Source organism: Schistocerca nitens, chromosome 5 (assembly GCF_023898315.1).
Source record: "Schistocerca nitens isolate TAMUIC-IGC-003100 chromosome 5, iqSchNite1.1, whole genome shotgun sequence".
Classification (NCBI taxonomy): Eukaryota; Metazoa; Arthropoda; class Insecta; order Orthoptera; family Acrididae; genus Schistocerca; species Schistocerca nitens.
The window spans coordinates 427,791,724-427,819,476 of record NC_064618.1 but is presented as its reverse complement, the minus strand read 5'-3'; the positions used below and the strand labels follow the sequence as shown (position 1 = coordinate 427,819,476).

Sequence of the window (27,753 nt, the reverse complement as noted above, 5' to 3'; positions counted from 1 at the left end):
GTGCATGAGTCTAAAACAGGTAACAATAACATGTCCGAAAAGAGCTGCGAGGTGGTGATCCACACGGACTGCATGCGGAGTGGGCAGAATGTATGACTATACAGCACGCCACCTATGGCAGAGGTCGCAGCTGCAGTCGCGAGCGTCAACCCCAGCACCCTGAGGAACATCGTCCCTTGCCAGGATCGGGGCCACTTCCTGCTACTGCAACACTCTACAGTATTCCATTACGTTTTGGATCTGGCTAGAATGATATCATTTTGATTTCGATCAGACGAACCCGAACAAGGAAGTGACGTCATGGATTTATAAGCGTTTCACCTGATGGTCCACGAACACCATCTAAATCTGCCGCTACTCTGTAGGGTACTTCTGTTCCAGTTTTAGGTAGTCGTGTATGTGAAGATGGAATGTGAGTGTATAAGGTACATAGCCAACAGCTGAGTACCTTTGGGCAGCCGTCTGCACCAGACCAGCTCAGGGGGTTAAGTCCACACCCTTGGAGTTGTAGTTGTGCATCTAACAAGCAGTCTCCAGGCTCTACAGTGGCAGCCTGACATCCCCCTTGGAGGACAAAGGTTTGTCCGCAGCTCGTGGTCGTGCGGTAGCGTTCTCGCTTCCCCCGCCCGGGTTCCCGGGTTCGATTCCCGGCGGGGTCAGAGATTTTCTCTGCCTCGTGATGACTGGGTGTTGTGTGATGTACTTAGGTTAGTTAGGTTTAAGTAGTTCTAAGTTCTAGGGGACTGATGACCATAGATGTTAAGTCCCATAGTGCTCAGAGCCATTTTTTTTGACAAAGATTTGCGGCCAGGACTGTACTACCACCATCTATCCGAACCAGTCCAAGGCTTTCTTCCGGTAGCGGTGAACCCTACGACAATCCGAACAGACGTTCGCATCGCTGGCACTTCTCACTCACGTCCACAGAGGTCTAAATGCGTCACTCGCTGCAAAGTGAAGCAAACAGCACCAGCAAAGCAGGACGCCGAAGTCACTTCTCCAGCACGCGGCCACGATCTTCTGCAGCTGGAGGGCGGCCAGCAGACCATGAGCCTACATGGTTGCGAGTCCGGGGGGTCACAGCAGTTCCATCATTTTAGCACAAGACTGAATAATGTTTTAATAGCATCTCTATGTTTAGACGATGCTGGGTCTTTAACTTTTGTTCAGTCAATGAAAAGCCGCACAACTTAGCAACTCCGTTTAGCTTTATGAAGCCCACACGAACGGTTCTGTCTTTTTTATATTGTCTGACATTTCCTCTGTGCAGAACAACTTTCAGTTACACCTGGTAACGAACTAATATAAAGGCCAAAACCAATCGTGTGGACCTAATCAATCTCTGATTAAGTAACTGGAGCTGCTTTCCATTTAAAGACGTTTCATCTACCTTGCCAACAGTCGCGAACACTACTGCCACGACACCCCGCCAGTCCAATACCTGCACACCATAGGAGTCCCATTCACACCGGGTTGCAACAGAAAATTCGCTTTCTTTTCTGTCTTACGTAATACGGTTTGTTTCTGGAACAAATCACGACCATTTGGGTTCTCTTAAAGAAGGCATCTTATTCTAGAATTTTCTAGATATCTTCAGCTTTGTTTCTTCCCAGCACCTTCTGCGACAATCTTTAAATAATTCTTTTAGCTTGTAATTTTTCGTTTCCTCTCTGGTCTTCTCCAGCTGCTGTTCCTCTTCTGCATTTCTCGAATCATTAGTAACTAATTGCACCAGTAGAGAAACAAACGTTTTCCGAAATGTTCTGAGTTCCCCTATTCTCTCCTTCAAATTATAGCATTGTCCGTCTCAGTACACTATCCCTGAGGTCATCGAAACTTATTTTCCTTCCAAAAAAATCTCTTGTTTACAAAATACTAATTAATTTCCAACAAATATACTCCGCTCTCGCACCAGACCACCCAAACACTTTTGAGTCTCACATGCACATAAACTGTCACTTCCTTACCCACAGTTTTTTACATTAGTAACACGTTTCCTGCCGGCAAAGAGCTTACTCCGTACATATCCACGTACATAAAGGCAGGGAATAAATGACGAAGAAAAAATACGTTCCTACAAAATATTCAATTGGTGAGAAGGCTGTTGCATAATCTCTGAAGAGGCTGAAATATGCCCTCTCCACACTGAACTAAGGACTGGATACAGACGTACGGCAGCGTTAATATTAATGCTAAGTCCGGCCCCGGTAGCTAAGTGGTCAGCGTGACAGACTGTCAATCCTAAGGTCCCGGGTTCGATTCCCGGCTGGGTCGGAGATTTTCTCCGCTCAGGGACTGGGTGTTGTCCTAATCATCATCATTTCCTCCCCATCGACACGCAGGTCACCGACGTGGCGTCAACTCGAAAGACCTGCACCAGGCGAACGGTCTACCCGACGGGATGCCCTAGCCACACGCCATTTAATTTCATTTCATTAATGCTAATCTGGGAAATCGCCAAATTTTCTGATTTACCTGTTCAGCTTCTCCACTACTGCCATGGACGTAGCCCACTGGCTAGACAATACTGGAGATACGTCTCCCATTACTTTGCATCGTACCTAGTTCTACTTTTACTTAATCACACATGGCGCTAGATACGGAAAGCGCTCTATAAAACTTAGGCTCTGCTAATTTCTTTGAAGATACATGGGTCTTAAACCTTTTTACACATTTAGTGTAGTTACAGACAGTTCCTTATACCGCGCACGTAACGTGACATGTTCTTTTTATAGAATCATGGTCGAAACTAGATTCATTTGGTTTTGAATTTGGAAACAAAAAAATGCAAAAGCGTCTATGTCAAAAATGTTAGTTTCCGTCAAAGAGTTTACTCCCAACAGAGTTATTTGCTGATATACATTGGTATTTTAGGCTGGACTATGATCATACTCCTGTCCTGTCTTGTCCATTGCACCTCACGACACGGCGCTGAGGATACCGCAGCTGTGGGGAGTCGATGCGCCGGTTCGTTCTACATTAATCAGACATACGGCCGCGCCTGTGTCCAGCTAGAATACTGACGTAGTTCCATTAGTATCCAGTTGCTACACACGCTTCTGCATCCCGTCTCGTGTTTCTACTAGCAACAGCTAGATGGCGGCTGCCGTTGTTGCCTGCGGGAGAGGCATAAACTTGCTAGATACTCCGGTTTGTGGCATGCAAGGCATGTAACGCCACGGGAAGCTGTAATGACGTCTTTAAGGTCATGCGCCCTAATCTCGAAAGGTTTAGATTGCACTATATATTATGAGACTCTATAGGCCACGAGGAAATCTTCGAAAGATCGTTCGCTCGCTTCCGGACATCCCAAGCCAAATGAAGCTGTTCTGTATGTGCATATCTACCGACGAGTAGAAAGATGGATTCCTAACCAATCCTGTAACCACTGAATTCATCCTCGCTGGACTAACAGTCGGTTGGTTCCTCCATAAATCGGACGATGACGCTAAATGGCTGTAATCAGCTGATCTTATAACAGAACGGCCACTGCTAGTATGATAAAAGTCTCCACAAGCACTTTCGTTAACATCACTCATTGATAGTTCCACATACGATCCGGTACACTGTTTACGGGAAAAATCACATTTCCGTGTTAAGTCATGTAAGTCAGCTGCAGATGCTGCACAGGTTTACTTACATTGTGTAAAACATTCAAAAATTTTGAGCCTAGTTTTGTGACCATAACAGTAGGGCAACAAACTGTAAATAATAGGAAAGCTGTAACCACGGTGCTCCGTGAGGGGGAGTAGTTTTCACAACATTCGGTACAGTGTATCAGTAGAAGACAGTAAAACACCACTCTGACGTTCAGGGTCACTTACTGCACATGGCTTGTAGTGAAGATCAAATAACATAAATCTGAATCACAGTCCATTACTGGAAAAGTACCAAACACTGGCACGATCCTTGTGCAACACGTAATGTCCTTTGCTTGTTGAACAGAACGTATGATACTGTCTGTTGAATCTAATCCGTCTCCTTACTTGAGGTCACTAACGTGCTCCTGTGCGGGGGCTCTGGATTCGGAGGTAACTAATTCGGATAAAATAGAGCAAGAAGTTTCCACTGCTAGTATTTGCTGGCAAGTGGACGAGATAAATATTTAATAATTTTCACACTACCTGCAGGACCCTTGGTAGAACTTTTGGAAGAACAGGGAGAAAGGTAACATGCATTAAACTGTATAAAATTATAGCTCTTCATCTTACTGTATACTGTTCCAGATCATGGGCAAAAACGAAACGTCAGGTATAAATGGCAGCGCAGATCAACTTTATGAGATATGTAAGAGGCTACAATAAATTTGGTACAATAACTAATGGAACAGTAAGATTCAAAAATATTTTCAGTTAATGAAAAGATAGGAGAGAACGAAATGAAATACAAACAATAATTACAGGACATGGATTCGGCATTTTTGTGAACACACTGTTTTTTTTTTCTTTTTACCCAAACATATCTCAGCGGCCGGCCAGAGTGGCCGAGCGGTTCTAGGCGCTACAGTCTGGAACCGCGCGACCGCTACGCTCGCAGTTTCGAATCCTGCCTCGGGCATGGATGTGTGTGATGTCCTTAGGTTAGTTAGGTTTAAGTAGTTCTACGTTCTAGGGGACTGATGACCTCAGTACTCAGTGCTCAGTTCTCAGAGCCATGTTTCAGCACCTCTGGGCCATCGTTAATGGGTTTTTGTTTATTGTAAACTGCAAAATGAGAAATCATTTTAGGTTACAGCTGACTTAACAAAGTGACACCTAAAGATAGTTTTTGTTCCTTTTGCTTCTTACAGTGATTTTCCGTTATGTGCTTTTGCAGGACCAACTGTATGGTATCCTGCACTGGCAGATAACAATTTGCAAAACCAAACGATGTAAGTGTAAATTTCTTTACTTTTTAAATGTTTTGAATAACTAATGGTTAGTACTTACGTTTTGGTGTGACTGATCCTTCTTATTTTAAGTTGCAACCACACCGCACACAGATATTAATGTACTTTCTATAATGTCCTTCTTCATAAACGCCATTTTTTTCCGCAAAAGATGGTGAGCACTATGTCGTGTTTTCTAACCCCGTAGGCGCTTATTTGCTCCCGAGAGAGTTTGGAGCAGAATTTGGATTTTGTTCACTTTTCTCTCACTTTCTGTCTCTCTCTACCTTGTCTCTCTCTCTCTCTCTCTCTCTCTCTCTCTCTGTGAGTGTGTGTGTGTGTGTGTTTGTCAGCTCCTTTACCTGTTTCTGTTACCTTTTCTGTACAGTTCCTTTAATGTGTTCAATGATTCAATGATGTGCCTTCACAGACTGTAATGTTTCCACTTGTTTGCCTTCTGCTATTGCCTTCTGTATGTGAGAATACTCTTCCTTGTGTGGCTGTTCTGTATATGTGTGTGTGGCGTATTATGTCATCGATGTATCGGTACCAGAATATGACATCGTATTTTCCGGGTCTTATTAGGTGTGTGAAGATCCTATCCTCTAGGTTTTCTATGAATATGTTGATGAGGAGGCCGCTAATTGTTGATCCCATTGGCCTCCCTTGGTATTTGGCAATAAAGTACTTTGTTGATCATAAAGTAATTTTGCACTGTTTCTGTCTTGAGTTTGGTTGCTATTTCATTAATGTGTGAGATTGGTGAGTTTCCTTGTTGCAGTCTTTGTATGGTGATGTTGATTGTTTCATTTATTTGGAATACAAGTGTAATTTGATATGACATTAAATGATATAAGGCTTTCTGTGTCTGGTATATCTATGTTCTTCAATCTTCGTACTATCTACATTGATTCACTATGTTTCTGTTGTTTTCAAATATGTTTATGTTCTTTAGTACTGTGAGTGTATGCCGGACTAGGTGGTATGATGCAGCGTTTCTGAAGTCCTTGACTAGCCTTGAAGCGGTATGTTCGTTGTGCATGTTTCATAGGGATTGTAGACTGGGTGCCATCGGATTTATTGTGTCATTTGTTTTATCTGGCCTTTTGAGAATACGTTTTTGATGTTTTTAGTGTTTCTTGGATGTTTCTCTGATATCGTACTGTTGTGTCACTGATCATTTTGGTGATTCTTTGTCCTTCAGGACGACTTATGTTTTACTTATGTATTCCTTTACATTCATATCACAGTGGTGTTCCCTTTGCCCTTGTTAGTATGGCATTATTTTGTCTTAATTTTTGTTTTAGCTTGTTGGATGGGGTTTCCACTGGTTTGTTTTTATTAGAGATTATGATGGACATTTGTGTTCTGATTATCTGGGCTATTTCTGCGGCAACTAATTCCCTTGTTAAGATTGCGTTAAGGTTTGGTGTACACAGTCCTTCCTGTTCTTTTATAATTTGTTCAGATTCTGTAATGCGATCTTCTGTTGTTTTATTTAATGTGTTTGTCATTGTTGTATTTTAGTCCTTTTTCCAGTAGGATTTTTTCTTGTTTGGTGAGATTAATGTCAGTTAGATCGAGGATTCTGTCATGCAAATGATGTTTTTGATTGTGGTGGCTGTTTGAAGTTGGTGTGCTTGAGCTGTTTATGTTTCTGTTTAGTTTTTTGTTTGTTTATTGTGTTTTTCTTTCATTATTTTCTCTATGTTTGCTGTTATCTCTCTGTTATTTCCTCAAACTGAGGTGAAATTGGAAATTTATTGCCCAGTTATAAATGTGTTTTCTAACATTCGTAGTTGAGTAACAGTTTTTTAGCGTATAGTTCCCTGATTTCATGTTTTAGCCTTATATAATCTGCATTTCTTTTCACTTTACATGGTGCAGATGAGATGCTATTTACAGAGTTTACGCATATAATCCTCAATGTTTCGTTATGGTATTACTGTATTTATTGTACAGCACGTTGGGGAATGCCACGCTGGGCGACGAAATATTCATCTTTTGAATCTGCAGCACTCGTCCTTTACCACCGAATTTGAAGTTACAAGTATAGTAAGTGGGTTACGGCTTTTTGCGAACACTCTGTTTTTTTCTTTTGACTCTGGCATGTTTAAGCACCTCTGTGCCATTATCGATGGGTTTTTGCTTATTTTAAAAAGCAAAATTTGAAAATTTTTTAGGTTAAAACGCTAAAAGATTGTTTTCGTTCCTTTTGCTCCTTACAATGATTCTACTTTTCTCTCTATTTCTGTGGTGTGTGTGAGTGAGTGTGTGTGTGTGTGTGTTCAAAAATGGTTCAAATAGCTCCGAGCACTATGGGACTTAACATCTGAGGTCATCAGTCCCCTAGAACGTAGAACTATTTAAACCTAACTAACCTAAGGACATCACACACATCCATGCCCGAGGCAGGATTCGAACCTGCGACCGTAGCGGTCGCGCGGTTCCAGACTGAAGCGCCTAGAACCGCTCGGCCACACCGGCCGGCTGTGTGTGTGTGTGTGTGTGTGTGTGTGTGTGTGTGTGTGTGTGTGTGTGTGTGTGTGTGTGTGTGAGTGTGTGTGTGTGTGTGTGTGTGTGTGTAAGCTCCTTTAGCTGTTTTTGTTGCGTTTTCTGTACAATTCCTTTAATGTGTTAAATAATGTGCGTTATAGAGTACAATGTTTCCATTCAGGACTTGGTTGCCTACATCTTTTGGTTTACAGGTGAGAAGGTATCAGCCCAGGACACCATACAAGTGGTCCAGCAAAACCGTATAGTCTAAAATCAGGGTAAGAAGAAAACAAACAAAATTTCTCCTCAGGCCTCACTTTGTTAAGGCAATTGTAACCTAAAATAATTTCACCTTTAACAGTTTGGAATAAACAAAACACACTGATGATGTCGCAGAGCTGCTGAAACATGTTTGGGTAAAAAGAAAACTATGTGCTCGCAAAAATACTTAACCTGTGTTCTGTAATTTAACTTCAAATGCGGAAGCGAAGGACAAGTATTGCAGAATCAAAGGATGAATATTTTGTCACCCAACCAGGCATTCCCTAGCACACTCTAGAATAGATAAATTAACACCATTATTGTAATTCAAAACATAGCCGTCTACATACAGTTTAATAAGAATTGCCAACTCATAATGTAATTCATGACTGTGTAAATAAACTCTGTATATAGCATGACATCTGGACCAAGTAAAGTGAAAAGGAAGGCAGAGATTAAATGGCTAAAATATGAAATTGGGAAACTATACGAACTTCACAAAACACTTTTAGGTTTGGGCACTCAACGTCGCCACACAAAGACTAAAACAACAAGGAAACACACCAATCTCACACATTAATGAAATAGAAACCATACTCAAGACCATAACAGCACACAAGTACCTTATGTTCAACAAAGAACTTTATAACCAACAGGAAGGGCTGCCAATGGTATCACCCATTAGTGGCCTCCTAGCCAACATATTCATGAGCAACCTAGAGAATAGGCTCTTCACATCCACAATAAGACCAGAAATATACGAAGTCATTTACTGGTATCGGAAGTCGGTGACATAATATGCCTGATAGATGTACAACACACACAAACATACAGAACAGCTACACAAGGAAATAAAAAACGTACATCCAAAAATTCACTTTACGTTAGAAACAGAAACAGACAGCACACAAAATGTCCTAGACCTGACCATACGAAAAACAAACTCATGATTTCAGAATATTCAGGAAACCGACAACCACAAGCACGAACATTCACAATCTGTCAAATCACTCATTGGCACGCAAGCAAGCAAGCTTCTGATTCATGCTTCACACATGGAACAGAACATCCATAAGCAAACATAATTACACCGAGGAGCTTAAAACAATACAACAGACAGATATCTATCGATCACAGGCCCTGGTGACCACGCACCGCTTCCACAAATTGCCTCCATTCCTTCCCGTTTTGTGCCCGGTTCCTCCAGGTGTCTTCAATTTCCAGGGCTACTAGGTCCTTCGCCAGGTCGTCCATCCAGCGCCGCCTTGGTGTAGTAAGACAGGATGGTCTTGTTCTGATCGAAACCATGAAAACATTTTCCCTTGGGTTTTCTAGGATCAAACGATATTGGCATCACACTTTTGTCTTTTCTGAGCAGGCCCAAAATTGTTAATTTATAAGATGCAAGCATACGATTTGATACTGTCGGTACACTCCTAAAATAACTGCCATGACTTGATTTCGCTTTGTAACAAAAAACAAGTTCAGAAAGTTTTCTTGCGCGGTACTTCGCTACAGATTCATTTGTTACTTACTATATACAGTGGCAAGATAGGAGAGTTCTCTTCTGATTGAAACCGTGAACACACGGTCCCTTGGGTTTTCTGGAAACAAATGGTATTGGTATCTCACGTTTGTTTTTTCTGCGCAAGCCCGAAATTGTTACTTTATAACATCCAAGCATACGATTTGATATTATTGTTACACCCCTAAAGTAACTGTCCGTGATGGGATATCACTTTGTACCACGTATAGTTTCAAAAATGCTTTTCCGCAATACTTCGGTAAAGATATATTTGTTACTTTCTATATTGAGACGCTGTACACTTCGCCATTTATCAAATAATAAGTCCTGGAATTAGTTATATTTACAGTTTTCATGACATTTATTTGGTTTTTCTGGAATATAAATCTCTAAAGGCAACGTCTCCTGAAATCAACAAGCTGCTCATCTGTAATACAGTAAGACTGTAGAAGATTCTTCTGACAATCTCTTACATCTTCCGTCAGTAACGTATCATTTTTAAGTGCCACTTTCACATAAATGTGCTTCACACTCAGCGACAGAACAATTACACAATGTGTACTCCAGGGTCACAGTGACCCTTCAAAATATACTTCTGTCAAATTAATTCATGAACAGTATCTCACAACTTCGAACGTTCGTCCTCTATTAGGCCCTACTTAATACAGAATTTATATTGGTCGTCTCTGGCTGCGTATTTGCGGTGGAGGATGTGCAATAACAAACTAAAACTCTAGGGTCAGAGTGACTCTAGTGTATATCTCTACGATTAACTGTAATAGTTTGTGATCTGTCATTAAAATCAGACCTATAAGTACATGGCTTGCATTCAGACAATAAATCTGAACGAAGACATCAGCTGTGCAAAGAAGTAATATCGCGTGGCCATTTGGAACCTTGTAGCACGATTTAATTGTAACTTTATCATTAATGGTGAAAGGCGATATTGCAGCTCTGGAATATATTTCTGTCAGCTGCTAAAACTTATGTGTTCATTATCGGAACGTATACCTGCACATTCCTATAACAGTTTCACAGAGCCAAATCATCGATGCAACCACGGTCGTGCACGATCTTCAGCGAGAGGGACTCAACTTTAGAAGACATAATGTAAGATATCAGTGCTATGTCTGACGTAATTCATGTCCACCTGCAACTCTCAGGTAAACCGATAGGTTGTTAAAAACAGCCACACGTACGTCCGCAATTAAGTAGACGGATTGCAAAGTTTAGGCGAAGTTCAAATGGTTCAAATGGCTCTAGGTACTATGGGACTTAACATCGGAGGACATCAGTCCCCTAGACTTAGAACTACTTAAACCTAAGGACATCACACTCATCCATGCCCGAGGCAGGATTCGAACCTGCGACCGTAGCAGCCGCGTGGTTCCGGACTGAAACGCCTAGAACCGCTCAGCTACCCCGGCCGGCTTAGGCGAAGTGTCTGGAGATAATCTTCTTCTCTCTACGTATCGCTCAAGTACAGCTCAGAAGCTGTGATCAGTGTCATCACAGCACGAACAAAATCAGATAAGCCGCCATTCTTCCCGCGCTGCATACGCTTCTGCAACGGGAAGAACCTCTAAGATGTAGTACCCAGCTATCATGTGCTCCACTGAGGTTTATACAGTGCTTGTGTGGGTGTAGGTAAATAGGTACGTCGTCTGAGGCACACAGTGCATGACGTGCTAGTGTATGGAGAAAAATATCGCAGAAATACTGGAATGTCTATACTACATGACATGGATGGACACAACGACAGTGTTTTAATTGTTATACGTGGTACACAAAAAGCACATTGAGGCTCCACGTACCTGTAGATGGGCGTGATTTCGTCCTTGAACCAGATGACGAGAGTCGCCGTGTCATTCGCGGTGGGAGGTGTGACGTCACACGGCAGCAGCGCCTTCTCTCCGACAAGCGCCTGCACCCTCACCTCCATCCCTGTGCGGCAAACAGGAGCAGAGGTTAGTCTCCGATTATGGATTGCTATGTTTGTTAAGTTCCCTACTTTTATCACCACAGTTTCAACCATTCGTTTGTGTGTGTGTGTGTGTGTGCGTGTGTGTGTGTGCTTGTGTGTGTGTGTGTGTCTCCGTGCGTTTGCGTTTTTGGGTGTGGGTGTAAAATATATGACGAAAAATTTAATGAGGAAGATATTTCCGTTTTGAGATGAAACACCTACTGCATTCAATATTCAGTCACTTCAATCTGTTATTTCGACTGGCATGTATCAATCGAAACGAAAGACATTAGCTTACCTAAAATATGTCACCCCTAAAATCTAGAACTCCATATTGTACTATTGAAGTGTACAGCATTCTTATTTATTATACCTATTTTCACAAATCGAATGAACTGGAGATGAGAGACCCGCTACTAAAACTGTAACCGATCATTGTAAAACACAGGACACTGTAACGTAACTTTGTTAGAGCTTAAATGGGTACCACGTGACATCCTTAACCTGAATTTTCTTTCCGTGAATTCAGGTACTTCTTGTATATTCAGTAATACGAGTAAAGCTTCTGCAGGTACTGTATACCTCACATACAGCCATGAGAGTAATAGGAAATTTGTAGGCATCCGGGGCATAGAGCCATTTCTCTTTCACTACTTACACCTGTTTAGTGTTTCAGTGCTTTTGGAAATGAATTCCGCACCGATTCGTACGAAATGTGTTCCTGTACAATCGAGTTTCGGCTATTATTTCATTCTATAGTGAGGACTGTTACCACAAAAAAGTCAAATTTAGGGATTTTTTCAGTTTTCAAAAACTCAAATATATATATTTTTTAAGTTTTTAGCGCTTTTCTTTTTTTATTATTTATGTAGATGCAGCTTACTTGAAAGCAGACGAAATAATGACACAGAGTGATGCTTTCCACTGTGTACGATATCTGGGGATTTATTGATGAGAGGATACGGAGCAAAAAATGCATAGTTTCCATGCTAGAGACCATTTATTCAGTTATACATTGATACAGAGACTGCGGCCTAATAAGCGCTGTACCATTCAGCCAGTTATAGTATGTGTTGAAAATGGTTTCCATGTGCCTCAATGCATGCATGTAGGCGCCGTAGCATATTCTTTTTCACACTTTCACATCAGCTAGGTTGCAACCGAACAGTGTTAAAGGCAGCAGGAATTCGCTGCTCCAGTGTTTCCACATTTGCAATGGACTCTGCCTACATGATAGTCTTGAGATGGACCCATAACCAGAATTGCACAGGTTGAGATACGGTGAACGACGAGACCATGCAATTAGACCCCCTCGTCCGATCCATCGACCAGGGAAGACACGACTGATAAGCGTAAGGCAGTTAAAGGCGAAGTGGGTTGGAGCAACATCACGTAGACGCCACACAACCAAAAAATGGTTCAAATGGCTCTAAGCACTATGGGACTTAACATCTGAAATCATCGGTCCCTAGACTTAGAAATACATCACACACATCCATGACCGAGGCACGATTAGAACCTGCGACCGTAGCAGCAGTACGGTTCCGGACTGAAGCGCCTAGAACCACTCGGTCACAGCGGACGGCGCCACATAACCCTTCCAATCATTAATGGCACTTCTTTCAGCAGTGGATGCAAAATCATTTATTTATTTATTTATTTATCTATTGTTCCGTGGGACCAAATTAAGGAGAAGTCTCCATGGTCATAGAACGAGTGAATACATGAAATTATAACACGATATTAGAAACACATAAAATGAAATATAAAAAGACATATTCAAGTGACAAGTCGTAAGTTTAAATAAAGAAAATCAACAATGTAACACTGGAATTTGCTTAATTTTTTAGCTCTTCCAGGAGCTCCTCGACAGAGTAGAAGGAGTGAGCCATGAGGAAACTCTTCAGTTTGGACTTAAAAAAGTTTGGGTTACTGCTACGATTTTTAAGTTCTTGTGGTAGCTTATTGAAAATGGATGCAGCAGAATACTGCACTCCTTTCTGCACAAGAGTCAAGGAAGTGCATTCCACATGCAGATTGGATTTCTGCCTAGTATCATCGGCAAGAAACGCTGATAATTCCGGCCTGTTAGGCGACATGGAAGGAAGACTGGTCCAAAAATATGGTCGCCAGTTATCGCGGCCCACACAACCTGGCTGCACCGATGCTGGTGATTGGTTGTCATCATTTCATGGGTGTTCTCCATACTATCCCACTGAGGACTGTTATGAAAGATGAAGGGACCACTCCGCGTAAAGGTTTCCTCGTCTGTGAATGGGATGGATGAGACAGACCCCTCAATCTTGGTTTCCTGGTGAAGTAACCACAGACAGAACTGTGCCCGATGTGGGAAGTCTGCCGCTAGTAAGCCCTGCACACACTGTAAGTGATAAAGGTAATAACAATTGTCATGTAGAATGCTGAACAAGGTCCTCTTGCTTATTCCCTTACTGGCGATCCCACTGCCTGGTACTGACACGGCGGTTGCCTTCCACATTGTTAATCACATTTTAATCCAAGACTGGGGTCCGAACATTTCGGCTACGTGCATCATGATTTTCTGCTTCCGGAAACGACCCTATCTCAGACAAACGGTGAAATACTGTTGCAAACAATGAATGCTGTGGTTGTTGTCGGCCGGGATAAGTCTCCTGATACAACTTTGCTGCCCGCCACCTGTTGCCCTTTTCCTTACCGTCGGTAAACACGATGCCGTTAAGCTTTCGGAACTCAACATCTGAGGTCATCAGTCCCCTAGAACTACTTAAACCTAACTAACCTAAAGACATCATACACATCCATGCCCGAGGCAGGATTCGAACCTGCGACTGTAGCAGTCGCGCGGTTCCAGACTAAAGCGCCTACAACCGCTTGGCCACACCGGCCGGCCATTGTGTATAACGCTGTATCATATAACTACAAGGACAGTTAGCAAGAGAAGTGAGTGAATCGGACACAGTAATACCAATTACAATTGCAGGAGAGGGCTCTAGGGCATGACGTATGAGGAACAGTACCATCCTCTAGGAGGAAGACATGTTTACTGTAACTGTGACTGGACGGTACAGCGCATGTAGACCACAGTCTCTATAACAAAGTATGATTGAATAAATAATCTCTAACATGGTAACCATGCATTTCCGGACATAAGTTCATTAGATTATCTTTGTTTCGTGTGCTCTCATCAGTCAATCCCTAGAATTTGTAGACGGTAGAAACATTGGTAGAGGTGGCAACAAAACGGCTATTCACTGTGGTGTGTAGAATGAATCAGTGTGGCGACATACCATCTGACTTTGAGAAAAATATTCACTCTGTTTCGAAGACTGCAAGGCGAGAATTATCACTCAATCAGCTTAACGGTTCTTGAATCCAAGTTGCTCACATCAATAATATTCAGAAAAATGGGGAAAAAATTGAGGAGGTGTTAGATGACGATCAGTCTGGCTTCTGGAAAGGTAAAGACACCAGGGAGGCAATTATGATGTTTCGGTTGATAGTGGAAGCAAGACTAAAGAAAATAAAGATCCGTTAATGGGATTTTTCGATCTAGAAAAAGCGTTCGACGATGTAAAAAATGTAAAATGTGCAACATGTTCGAAATTCTCAGAAAAATAGCGATAAGCTATAGGGAAAGACGGGTAATATACAGTATGTACAAGAACCAAGAGGGAATCATAAGAGTGGACGACCAAGAACGAAGTGCGTGGATTAAAATGGGTGTAAGATTCTACTGATAAATCTGGACATCGCCGAAGCAATAGTGGAAGGAAAAGAAAGGTTCAGGAGTGGAAGTAAAACTGAAGGTCAAAGGATATCAATGATAAGATTCGCTGATGACATTGTATCCTGAGTGAAAGTGAAGAAGAATTAAATGATCTGCTGAATGGCATGGACAGTCTACTAAGTAAAGAATATTGACTGAGAGTAAATCGAAGAAATACCAAAGTAATGAGAAGTACCAGATGGAGCAAGGAGGACATCAAAAGCAGAGTAGCACTGGCAGGAAAGGCATTCCTGACCAAGAGAAGTCTACTAGTATCACACACAGTCTTTAATTTGAGGAAGATATTTCTGAGAACGTACGTTTGTACCACAGCATTATACGGTAGCGAGACATGGACTGTGGGAAAACCGTTGCAGAAGAGAAGCATATCGTCTGGTAAAATAAGGAATGAGGTGGTTCTGCACAGAGTCGCAGAGGATAAGAATATGTGGAATACATCGACAGGGAGAAGGGACAGGATGACAGGACATCTGTTACATCAGAGAAAGACTTCCTCGGTACTAGAGGGAGCTGGAGAGGATATAACCTATAGAAGAAGACAGCTGCTCTGAGGTGAAGAGGTTGGCACAGAAGAGAAATTCGCAGTGGGCCGTATACCGCATCAGGCCAGTCGGAAGACTGGTGAGTCAAAAAAAAATAAAAAATAAATAAATAAATAAATATCGATCAAAGGAAAACAGTAAAATATGTGCAGGCCTTGCAGTGTACACGAGCTAAGCAGTGGCCGTTAAGCAATTATTTCATAAAAGCTTAGGTGGTTGTTGCTTTTATTTCTAAAACACTCGTGGAATGTTTACACAAGTAAAGAGAAAACCATCGTTTGACAGGGTGGCTAAAATTGATAAAAATTACACACATCATGCACACTAAAAGTGTTAGTGACAGCCGGCCGCGGTGGTCTCGCGGTTCTAGGCGCGCAGTCCGGAACCGTGCGACTGCTACGGTCGCAGGTTCGAATCCTGCCTCGGGCATGGATGTGTGTGACGTCCTTAGGTTAGTTAGGTTTAAGTAGTTCTAAGTTCTAGGGGACTGATGACCACAGCTGTTAAGTCCCATAGTGCTCAGAGCCATTTGAACCATTTTGTTAGTGACATCTAAGCGTTGATACTAAACAAAAGAACGGATCTAAACAGGTCGCATAATCTCTAGGAGAACCTGACTCAGTTCGAAAACCAAGTTACTAAACATATAGCAATTAGTCCAGATAAAGATGTTATAGATTTGGATTAGTGCAGTCCACTAAGTCGTGCTAATCCTCATTTAAAGACAACCGGACTTATTGCTATCGGGAGAACTTTTATTTGCGTTGTATAGTGTGAAAATATACTAGTGTATTTCTTAGACAGCTACCCTAGCTGAACAAAGATTTAAATACAACGACCTTGTGGAGGCGCTCGTGGCACCACAATGCTGTCTTTCGACAGACTTTCAAAAGATAAAATTGTTTTCAATCTTCTTCCATGACACAGAGAGGTTTCCACATTGTTGTAACCAAATCACTCTACCGCAAAATGTTTGATCATTAGTAAAGTCGCTCTGCGACCTTCACTTCAGAGGCTGTAAACATATGTGTACTGGTTTCCTAAACTACAGCATAATACGTATCATTAAAATGTTGCTAACCCCAGAAGAATTTAGACCTTCTAATATGAACATTAATTCTTCTCGGTAATGCTGTTCACAATTCTGTGATAACCTAGCATTACCCCCACTACTGAAAGCAATTAAACAATAGCACACACCTACATTTAAAATAATGACTACTCGTGATGTTAAACCGGTATTATTGCAAACAATGATTATCCATTAACTGTTAAAGGAAAAATTTGTTTATACTCCTACACGGGACGTTAGTGATTCAAACTGCTCCTGGCAGCAGTTTTAATACGTGAACCACAAATCACTGTACTATAAATTACCTTCCATAGCCTATTTTTCCCTACGACACTCCGATCTCTACATTATTAATCATTGCCCCTACTATACTTAATTATCGATTTATATACTCATAAAAGTATGAAAATTATTAGGCAGAAACATCTACTATATATCTATGCCCAATACTTTTCATACATTCGCGTTTGTGTATGCGTGATACTTTTTCGAAGTGAATAACGTTCGTTCAGTTGTGAGTGCTATCATAGGTATTTTTAGACAAGTCATGCATTTCATATAGTATGTAAGCAACAAATTACAGAAACAATGTAATATAGTTTTGTGGAATTATTGTCATCAGACACAAATGACGTAAAAGTGAACTTGTTGTACATACATGTTACGAAGTATCGTACTGTCACGTTCATAAGTTGTCTTTATATTGTGCAAGAACAGTCGCTGTTTTACTGTTACTGTTAACATCTTTACACTTTTCATTCTCTTTCAGTGAAAGCATAAAGCGGTGGCAGGATGTTCCCATTTGTCAATACTGTCGTGGAGGTTGTGTTACGGCTTCAAGTCAAACGCCGGCACGACAGTCCCGAACGATAGGGAAGAGAAAGCTGTAAGAAGAAGTCAGCCAATCGTTCGCTGACCAGACCACTCTCCAGGACAACAATACGACAGCAGCGGCACCTATGTGATGAGGACACAAGCGCCGCGACCGACTGGTGACGGCCTAGTTCGATATCAACTTCAAGATTAGCTACTTGGATAGCAGCGTCAACGTTAGGCGTTTCGATAGCAGTTCAGAAAAGGCTTTTGTCAGTTACAGATCAGCAGTCACTGTGAAGACATCATTTCGTATGTCGCCCTTCGCTTGCGACACATCTGTGTAATTTCCAAAGTTTTGTACTTACTTTCTTATTGTAATAAAACTCATGAATATGATTTTGTTTGATTGTTTGTTTTTGATGACGAGGCTGGACGAAACTGATTATCTTTCTTCTGCTAATATAGGGTAATGTCAGGACAACTTTCTTGTTAGGTTTCTGGTATTTTTACTTTCTTCCCGGGACAATATTTACTACTGCGCATAACAAAAATTAAAGTTGTAGAAGTTTGTGATTTATTTTGTAACACAGCAGGAGATATTCTCAATGGCCGCATTCTTTGTGTACTGTGTAGCTGAGTGAATTTGTCTATGTCAATATCTAAACAAAGTAAAATATAATTTGTGACTTATGTTGCAAACATATGTCAAGTGTTCTAGAGCCCATGTGATATGCAATTTGTGGATGTCAGTATCACTAATTATGCAGCTGTGAGATTTCAGAGTCTGCGTTATCTCAGTGTTGTAAACAAATGCATAATAGTGGTCAAAACTTCGTTTTTCGCTCATCGTAATTTACCCCAACTAGATTTTGCGAGCAAGACAGTAATTTTTCTTCGCACTTAAAACAATTCAACGACAACTAATTATACGTTTCAAGAATTATTTCAAGCTGAGATCTGTAAGTTTGAATTGTATATAATTAGCACCAAAATAACTTTAAGAGAGTGAAGCAATGTTTTCAAAGTAATGTCGAAATATTGTTTTCCCTAAAGCATTTATTGCAGAAACCCTGCTTGTTTATTTAAATAATAAATAATACACTGAAGTAATAAAATATTTTAGATTAATACACGATAGCCACTTTCGTACGATTCATTGTGCAACAAAGCTGTTCACTTATTCCGGAGAATATAGTGTTCCTTCGACTGGATTCACTCATGTCTGGTAGAGTACTAAATCTTCGGCGTGTATCTCGTGTATCCCATACCAACACATAATGATTACAGTATTGTTTGGTCTAACTCCACAATCAATTTAGTGTAAACAATAGTACTAAAGCTTTTGTTGCTAGATTTTGCGACAGTGTTTATGTTCATCTTGTACCTGGACGAGAGTCAACAAACGGAGCATTCTCGACAGCGTCCTATTCCACAAATTCCACTATTTTATCAAAGATACGAAAATACACTCCCGGAAATTGAAATACGAACACCGTGAATTCATTTTCCCAGGAAGGGGAAACTTTATTGACACATTCCTGGGGTCAGATACATCACATGATCACACTGACAGAACCACAGGCACATAGACACAGGCAACAGAGCATGCACAATGCCGGCACTAGTACAGTGTATATCCACCTTTCGCAGCAATGCAGGCTGCTTTTCTCCCATGGAGACGATCGTAGAGATGCTGGATGTAGTCCTGTGGAACGGCTTGCCATGCCATTTCCACCTGGCGCCTCAGTTGGACCAGCGTTCGTGCTGGACATGCAGACCGCGTGAGACGACGCTTCATCCAGTCCCAAACATGCTCAATGGGGGACAGATCCGGAGATCTTGCTGGCCAGGGTAGTTGACTTACACCTTCTAAAGCACGTTGGGTGGCACGGGATACATGCGGATGTGCATTGTCCTGTTGGAACAGAAAGTTCCCTTGCCGGTCTAGGAATGGTAGAACGATGGGTTCGATGACGGTTTGGATGTACCGTGCACTATTCAGTGTCCCCTCGACGATCACCAGTGGTGTACGGCCAGTGTAGGAGATCGCTCCCCACACCATGATGCCGGGTGTTGGCCCTGTGTGCCTCGGTCGTATGCAGTCCTGATTGTGGCGCTCACCTGCACGGCGCCAAACACGCATACGACCATCATTGGCACCAAGGCAGAAGCGACTCTCATCGCTGAAGACGACACGTCTCCATTCGTCCGTCCATTCACGCCTGTCGCGACACCACTGGAGGCGGGCTGCACGATGTTGGGGCGTGAGCGGAAGACGGCCTAACGGTGTGCGGGACCGTAGCCCAGCTTCATGGAGACGGTTGCGAATGGTCCTCGCCGATACCCCAGGAGCAACAGTGTCCCTAATTTACTGGGAAGTGGCGGTGCGGTCCCCTACGGCACTGCATAGGATCCTACGGTCTTGGCGTGCATCCGTGCGTCGCTGCAGTCCGGTCCCAGGTCGACGGGCACGTGCACCTTCCGCCGACCACTGGCGACAACATCGATGTACTGTGGAGACCTCACGCTGCACGTGTTGAGCAATTCAGCGGTACGTCCACCCGGCCTCCCACATGCCCACTATACGCCCTCGCTCAAAGTCCGTCAACTGCACATACGGTTCACGTCCACGCTGTTGCGGCATGCTACCAGTGTTCAAGACTGCGATGGAGCTCCGTATGCCACGGCAAACTGGCTGACACTGACGGCGGCGGTGCACAAATGCTGCGCAGCTAGCGCCATTCGACGGCCAACACCGCGGTTCCTGGTGTGTCCGCTGTGCCGTGCGTGTGGTCATTGCTCGTACAGCCCTCTCGCAGTGTCCGGAGCAAGTATGGTGGGTCTGACACACCGGTGTCAATGTGTTCTTTTTTCCATTTCCAGGAGTGTATATCTAGTGCATTAGGAGTACATTATTCGATAGCATAATGACTTTAGAAATGAGATTAATTTAGTAATAAGACTTCAAGTAATTGTCTTATTATTTTACGATATGAACATCTAAGGGACAATACGTAATAATATTTCCGTTAGAGCTTGGTTTTCAAAAAGCTGACATAAACGTGGAAGAGTCGCAACACTGAACGAAATCAATTTCGTTTAGTTCACAAACCTGCCCCATAAATGAGACAGTCGAACCTGGTTTTAAGTAAGTCATGTATTAGGTTGAGGCTACAGACATCACTATCTGAAAGTCTCTCTGTCTTAAACAAGATATTAGTGTGGTTTATTGAGTTAAGTGGAATGATCAACAAAAATGGTTCAAATGGCTCTGAGCACTATGGGACTTAACTGCTGTGGTCATCAGTCCCCTAGAACTTAGAACTACTTAAACCTAACTAACCTAAGGACACCACACACATCCATGCACGAGGCAGTATTCGAACCTGTGACCGTAGCGGTCACGTGGTTCCAGACTGTAGCGCCTAGAACCGCACGGCCACTCCGGCCGGCAAATGATCAACAGTGGTGATCTCACCTTGTGTGTGTGAATTCCTAAGTAACCAAACCGCTGAGGTCATCGGTCCCTACTCTTACGCTAAGAACAACTCACGCACCCATGCTCGACGGAGGACTCGAATCTCCGGCATGACATGGCGCCTCAAACCGCGCTGCCACTACGAGCGGAGTGACCTCCTCTTGAAGAGACTGTCTGGTAAGTGGCGGGATCAACTATATCTCCAACAACAGCGTTCAGAAATTCCTATACAATATGACAATCTAACAAATAGTGTTTCATCGAGACATTCCGTCAAAACTTTGTACCTATCTCTTTATCAGGAGTGGCTATAAAATTTTTCAGTCTCTCTCTCTCTCTCTCTCTCTCTCTCTCTCTCTCTCTCTCTAACCAGAAATTTCTTCTGAATCTTGGTTCTTTACATGATGGAAGATTTGCTGCAAAGGCCATCATTTCCAGTGGATTTCGGAAATGAATATCCACAAATCCCGAAAGACACTTTAGGTTAATATACTTACATGGATATGGTGTCTGTTCTTTCCGACATGTCTGAAAGAACAGACACCACATCCATATAAGTACATAATTCTGGCAACACTGGCCATGACCTTCTTCTTCTGTGCGGATGCACACGTATTCCCCGAACTCCTATGGGACTTGGTAAGAATGTCTTCCACGAGTAATGAATGTGTTGTGGTGGGACACTCCGAATGTAGTGTGTGGACATACAAGGTGAGAATGTGGGTCTCGCGGGAGGTGTGCGCGAGATACTCCCTGCAGTCGCACTATCCTCTGTGCCCTCGGTGGATCAGATGGATAGAGCGTCTGCCATGTAAGCAGGAGATCCCGGGTTGGAGTCCCGGTCGGGGCACACATTTTAACCCGTCCCCGTTGATATATATCAACGCCTGTTAGCAGCTGAAGGTATTAATATAATTCTAGCTTCGTTTCTTCAGGCTAATGATGTGATGTTCTCAGAAGATGAAGAGATGCGTAATGTGTAGTATATAGGTTTGTAATGGATTTCGAGCTAACGATGTAGTTGCAGAAGATTTTTTCATGTTCGGAGGATATTCATAAAACTGACGAGCGTAACAATTAGTTTGCTATAAACAACAAAGAGGAAGACAAAATTGCCATAGAAGCTGTCTAATTACAGATACAGGGTGTTTCAAAAATGACCGGTATATTTGAAACGGCAATAAAAACTAAACGAGCAGCGATAGAAATACACCGTTTGTTGCAATATGCTTGGGACAACAGTACATTTTCAGGCAGACAAACTTTCGAAATTACAGTAGTTACAATTTTCAACAACAGATGGCGCTGCAAGTGATGTGAAAGATATAGAAGACAACGCAGTCTGTGAGTGCGCCATTCTGTACGTCGTCTTTCTGCTGTAAGCGTGTGCTGTTCACAACGTGCAAGTGTGCTGTAGACAACATGGTTTATTCCTTAGAACAGAGGATTTTTCTGTGTTGGAATTCCACCGCCTAGAACACAGTGTTGTTGCAACAAGACGAAGTTTTCAACGGAGGTTTAATGTAACCAAAGGACCGAAAAGCGATACAATAAAGGATCTGTTTGAAAAATTTCAACGGACTGGGAACGTGACGGATGAACGTGCTGGAAAGGTAGGGCGACCGCGTATGGCAACCACAGAGGGCAACGCGCAGCTAGTGCAGCAGGTGATCCAACAGCGGCCTCGGGGTTCCATTCGCCGTGTTGCAGCTGCGGTCCAAATGACGCCAACATCCACGTATCGTCTCATGCGCCAGAGTTTACACCTCTATCCATACAAAATTCAAACGCGGCAACCCCTCAGCGCTGCTACCATTGCTGCACGAGAGATATTCGCTAACGATATAGTGCACAGGATTGATGACGGCGATATGCATGTGGGCAGCATTTGGTTTACTGACGAAGCTTATTTTTACCTGGACGGCTTCGTCAATAAACAGAACTGGTGCATATGGGGAACCGAAAAGCCCAATGTTGCAGTCCCATCGTCCCTGCATCCTCAAAAAGTACTGGTCTGGGCCGCCATTTCTTCCAAAGGAATCATTGGCCCATTTTTCAGATCCGAAACGGTTACTGCATCACGCTATCTGGACATTCTTCGTGAATTTGTGGCGGTACAAACTGCCTTAGACGACACTGCGAACACCTCGTGGTTCATGCAAGATGGTGCCCGGCCACATCGCACGGCCGACGTCTTTAATTTCCTGAATGAATATTTCGATGATCGTGTGATTGCTTTGGGCTATCCGAAACATACAGGAGGCGGCGTGGATAGGCCTCCCTATTCGCCAGACATGAACCCCTGCGACTTCTTTTTGTGGGGACACTTGAAAGACCAGGTGTACCGCCAGAATCCAGAAACAATTGACCAGCTGAAGCAGTACATCTCATCTGCATGTGAAGCCATTCCGCCAGACACGTTGTCAAAGGTTTCGGGTAATTTCATTCAGAGACTACGCCATATTATTGCTACGCATGGTGGATATGTGAAAAATATCGTACTATAGAGTTTCCCAGACCGCAGCGCCATCTGTTGTTGAAAATTGTAACTACTGTAATTTCGAAAGTTTGTCTGCCTGAAAATGTACTGTTGTCCCAAGCATATTGCAACAAACGGTGTATTTCTATCGCTGCTCGTTTAGTTTTTATTGCCATTTCAAATATACCGGTCATTTTTGAAACACCCTGTATATAGTGATGTAAAATGCACACATTCGAGGGCTGAACTTGAATTTGAATTTTAAATTGTGTATGGATATAAAACTGTCAAGAAGCGACTAAAACTTGCTACATAACCTCAATGACGTGATTTCTTCTGAGTGGCGTGCAGTAACTATGTGCTCTTATTTTCAGTGGGATCTGCATCCCGCGTGACAAGCTGTATATCGGGAAGCATTTTAATACCAATTGCGCTACGCCTAAACGTATTACGATTTCAATTTTCCGCAAATTTCACTCTATTCCGTCCAAACGTAATCAGAGAGTTGGCCTACAAAGCGTACTCAGAAAACACAACTAGTGACGCCTTTCCCGGGAAACGACGGTATTTCAATAATCATCCAACTAAAACAGTAATTATCGTAATGTCGTCATCATAGCATGTTCTACGGAGCAGCGTAGAGAAAATCACTTCATTTCTGTAAAATCAGGAGCAATCCAATCATTGTAGCTACTCTGTAGGTGGGAAAAAATTCCTGACATGACGTGTTGAAATATCACAACTTGCGAAATCTGTGAGGTGACGTCAGACTTTGTAATGGGCATGGAGAAACATTGGAATACAAGGTAGCAAGAGGCACGATATCTGTGTGTTTGATTACAGCCAGATCGTGGATGCCCGACACATTTCACAGTCTTTAGTCCCATTTAATGGGAAAATCCAGTGATGGTAGTTCCTTGTGGTTTGCCGAGTCATGTTAGAACACTTACAGCAAACTATATATTTTATCTGCCGTGCTAGTTACACGTTTCGCCACCAGCAGTAGCCTTATACCACCACCTTTAGGTAAGCCATACACTACCATTGCTTTTGACAGTACCAGCCTGTTACCAACGACGATCTGCATTCTGTAATCTAGGGAGTCGGATATTCCATATCCATCTCTTCATTCTTACTTACTAGCGACAGAGGATACGTATTTATTCCACTGTCGCTATCAGTTCTGTTGCTTTACTGGCACTTTTAATTACTCTCTTTCATGAATGCATCAAGATTATGATCGTTCCAGTACTCATCGAAATTTAGTAACGTAACGAGTGACTCATTATGCATGTTTCCAGTAACTCGGTCATCACACTTTCCCTATTTCCACAGAACATCCCTGTACACCAAGCTAAATTATCTTTCCGTTTGCGTATGCTTAAGGCGTAGACCGGTTTGGAAATGTTGTGGCGATTGTATCCATAACATATCGCTTACTTGTTGGCAAAATTCATTCACGAAGTAACATCAGAAATGGTTCAAATGGCTCTAAGCACTGTGGGACTTAACATCTGCGGTCATCAGTCTCATAGACCTAGAACTACTTAATCCTAATTAACCTAAGGACATCACACACATCCATGCCTGAGGCAGGATTCGCACCTGCGACCGTAGCAGTCGCTTTGTTCGGGACTGAAGCCGCTTGGTTCCGTACCGAAGCGCCTAGAACCGCTCGACCACGGCGGGCGGCGAAGTAACATCATATTATCTTTTCATTGCTCAGTTTATCCAGAATAGAAGGAATGGCTGCATAGGTTGTCAATTTAGTCTGTTCACGGCAGATAGATTACAGCTACCGTGTATGTATCTTCGATACAATTACTCCCATTTGGTGATGACGCATCGTGAATAAAATCGCACCTGTTGTCTCATTGACATTACGGACAGGAAACAGACAATAAACTGAAGACACATACACAGCAGCTGAAATCGATCTGCAGTAAACAGATTAAAAATTTACGACCGATTACGTTCTTTCTCCTATCTAGGACCTCATTCATATGATCTTGGAATATGCTGTTCCTGGTGGAAAAAAACCTAAGGAACCTTATTTTATTACATTATTTTAAGGTTGCGATAATTTACGGCTTTTAGCAACTTTCTGAGACTTATGATTTGCATTTCAAGTTGGCCGTTGAGTGAGATCACAGGTATTTTCTTCGTCCGCTAGAAGAAATTGTTTAAGGGGAAATACTGTCAAATTTAAATTTTCTTTGTTTCCTATACTTGCTGTAGTGTCCGTTCTTGTCGCACAACTGAGTACTAGAGTCGCAGCAGAGCTTGTTCTTGAAAAAAACTTCGTGTTAACTGAAGCCCTGATAACAGCGACATAAAACGAAATTTTGCTTCACATAAACAAGTGTAATTGAACGTATTTAACTAACACATTCTGTGTTGTTTTCTAGTTAGATGATGGCGACCTAGGCCTAAATTTTCGAAGTTATACATGTTTAAAAACCTGACTAATTGTTGTGGTTGTTGTGGTCTTCAGTCCTGAGACTGATTTGATGCAGCTCTCCATGCTACTCTATCCTGTGCAAGCTCCTTCATCTCCCAGTACCTACTGCAACCTACATCCTTCTGAATCTGCTTAGTGTATTCATCTCTTGGTCTCCGCCTATGATTTTTACCCTCCACGCTGCCCTCCAATGCTAAATTTGTGATCCCTTGATGCCTCAGAACATGTCCTACTAACCGATCCCTTCCCCTAGTCAAGTTGTGCCGCAAACTTCTCTTCTACGCAATCCTATTCAATACCTCTTCATTAGTTACGTGATCTACCCACCTAATCTTCAACATTCTTCTGTAGCACCACATTTCGAAAGCTTCTATTCTCTTCTTGTCCAAACTATTTGTCTTCCATGTTTCACTTCCATACATGGCTACACTCCATACAAATACTTTCAGAAACGACTTCCTGACACTTAAATCCATACTCGATGTTAACAAATTTGTCTTCTTTAGAAACGCTTTCCTGACCAAACAGGCTTTATATGAAAACTCTCTAAAAGCAAAGTAGTTACTAATTCATTCTTCTGTCATTGTATGTCTAAATCAGTGGAAAAGCAACAATAACCACACATACGACATTTGTGTCGTTTTTTGTTTACATACAGTCAATCTCGCGTCCTTGAAAAATTTAAAACATTCATTAAACTTAATTATTCTTTCGAAGCTGACCATGAGTCAGAAATGTGGGAGCTGTTATTAGGTAGTAAGGAGAGGGATTTGTTGTCAATCTTGTGGAAATTTTTTCCCTGGGGGGATGCAGTGTGGAGAATGTTGGGAGAACAAAAGAGGATCTCTCCTGCAACTGCAGAGTACCCAACAGGAACATTTTGATTGGGGAACAGGAATAGAAAAGCAAGGAAAGAACTAATAAGGATCAAGGGAGATAGGGAGGAGGAGGGTGGTTGGGAATTGGCAGCTGGTTGCAAGATAGGAAGAAAGAGAACGAAATCTGACAGTTTTATCAACAACACCAAAAACAGGTATTTACCACTGCCGGAGATAAGTGGAGAAGAGCCTCAGGTAGAACGAGAATCAGAAAACGTGCAGCACACTTCATTTGAGGCCAAGAAGCCAAGAAGTGTACAAAGTGTTAGAAAGAAGAAAGTGCTGCTGCTAGGTAGTAGCCATGGGCGACGTGTAGGGCCTCAGTTACAGCAATGTTTGAGGCAGCGTACCAGGCCACCAGTATCTTCAAGCCAAATGGAAGACTAAGTCATGAGAAAGAGGACTTAGGGCCTTTACATAAGGACTTAACAATGCTCCAAATAGATGTAAACATTTAGTAAAACACCTATCAGAACCAAAATACATTAATATAGGGTTTCCACAAGATAGCATACTAGGACCAATACTATTACTGATATACATAAATGACATTCCCATTAGTATTACTCATGTTGTTGCTGTTGTTGTTGTGGTCTTCAGTCTTGAGACTGGTTTGATGCAGCTCTCCATGCCACTCTATCCTGTGCAAGCCTCTTAATCTCCCAGTACCTACTGCAACCTACTTCTTTCTGAATCTGCTTAGTGTATTGATCTCTTGGTCTCCTTCTATGATTTTTACGCTCCACGCTGCCCTCCAATGCTAAATTTGTGATCCCTTGATGCCTCAAAACATGTCCTACCAACCGATCCCTTCTTCTAGTCAAGTTGTGCCACAAACTTCTCTTCTCCCCAATCCTATTCAATACCTCCTCATTAGTTACGTGATCTACCCACATTATCTTCAGCATTCTTCTGTAACACCACATTTCGAAAGCTTCTATTCTCTTCTTGTCCAAACTATTTATCGTCCATGTTTCACTTCCATACATGGCTACACTCCATACAAATACTTTCAGAAACGACTTCCTGACACTTAAATCTATACTCGATGTTAACAAATATCTCTTCTTCAGAAACGATTTCCTTGCCATTGCCAGTCTACACTTTATATCCTCTCTATTTCGACCA

The 27,753-nt window shown here is 42.3% G+C and overlaps 1 protein-coding gene across 1 annotated transcript in view; it reads right to left on the bottom strand.

Moving 5' to 3' along the window:
• LOC126260505 (uncharacterized) overlaps nt 1-27,753 on the bottom strand; it is a 654,533-nt gene that overhangs the window by 174,341 nt on the left and 452,439 nt on the right. Inside the window, exon 3 of the mRNA XM_049957835.1 lies at nt 10,964-11,093. Within this exon, the coding sequence (XP_049813792.1) occupies nt 10,964-11,093 (130 nt within the window). The remainder of the gene's footprint in view (nt 1-10,963; nt 11,094-27,753) is intronic.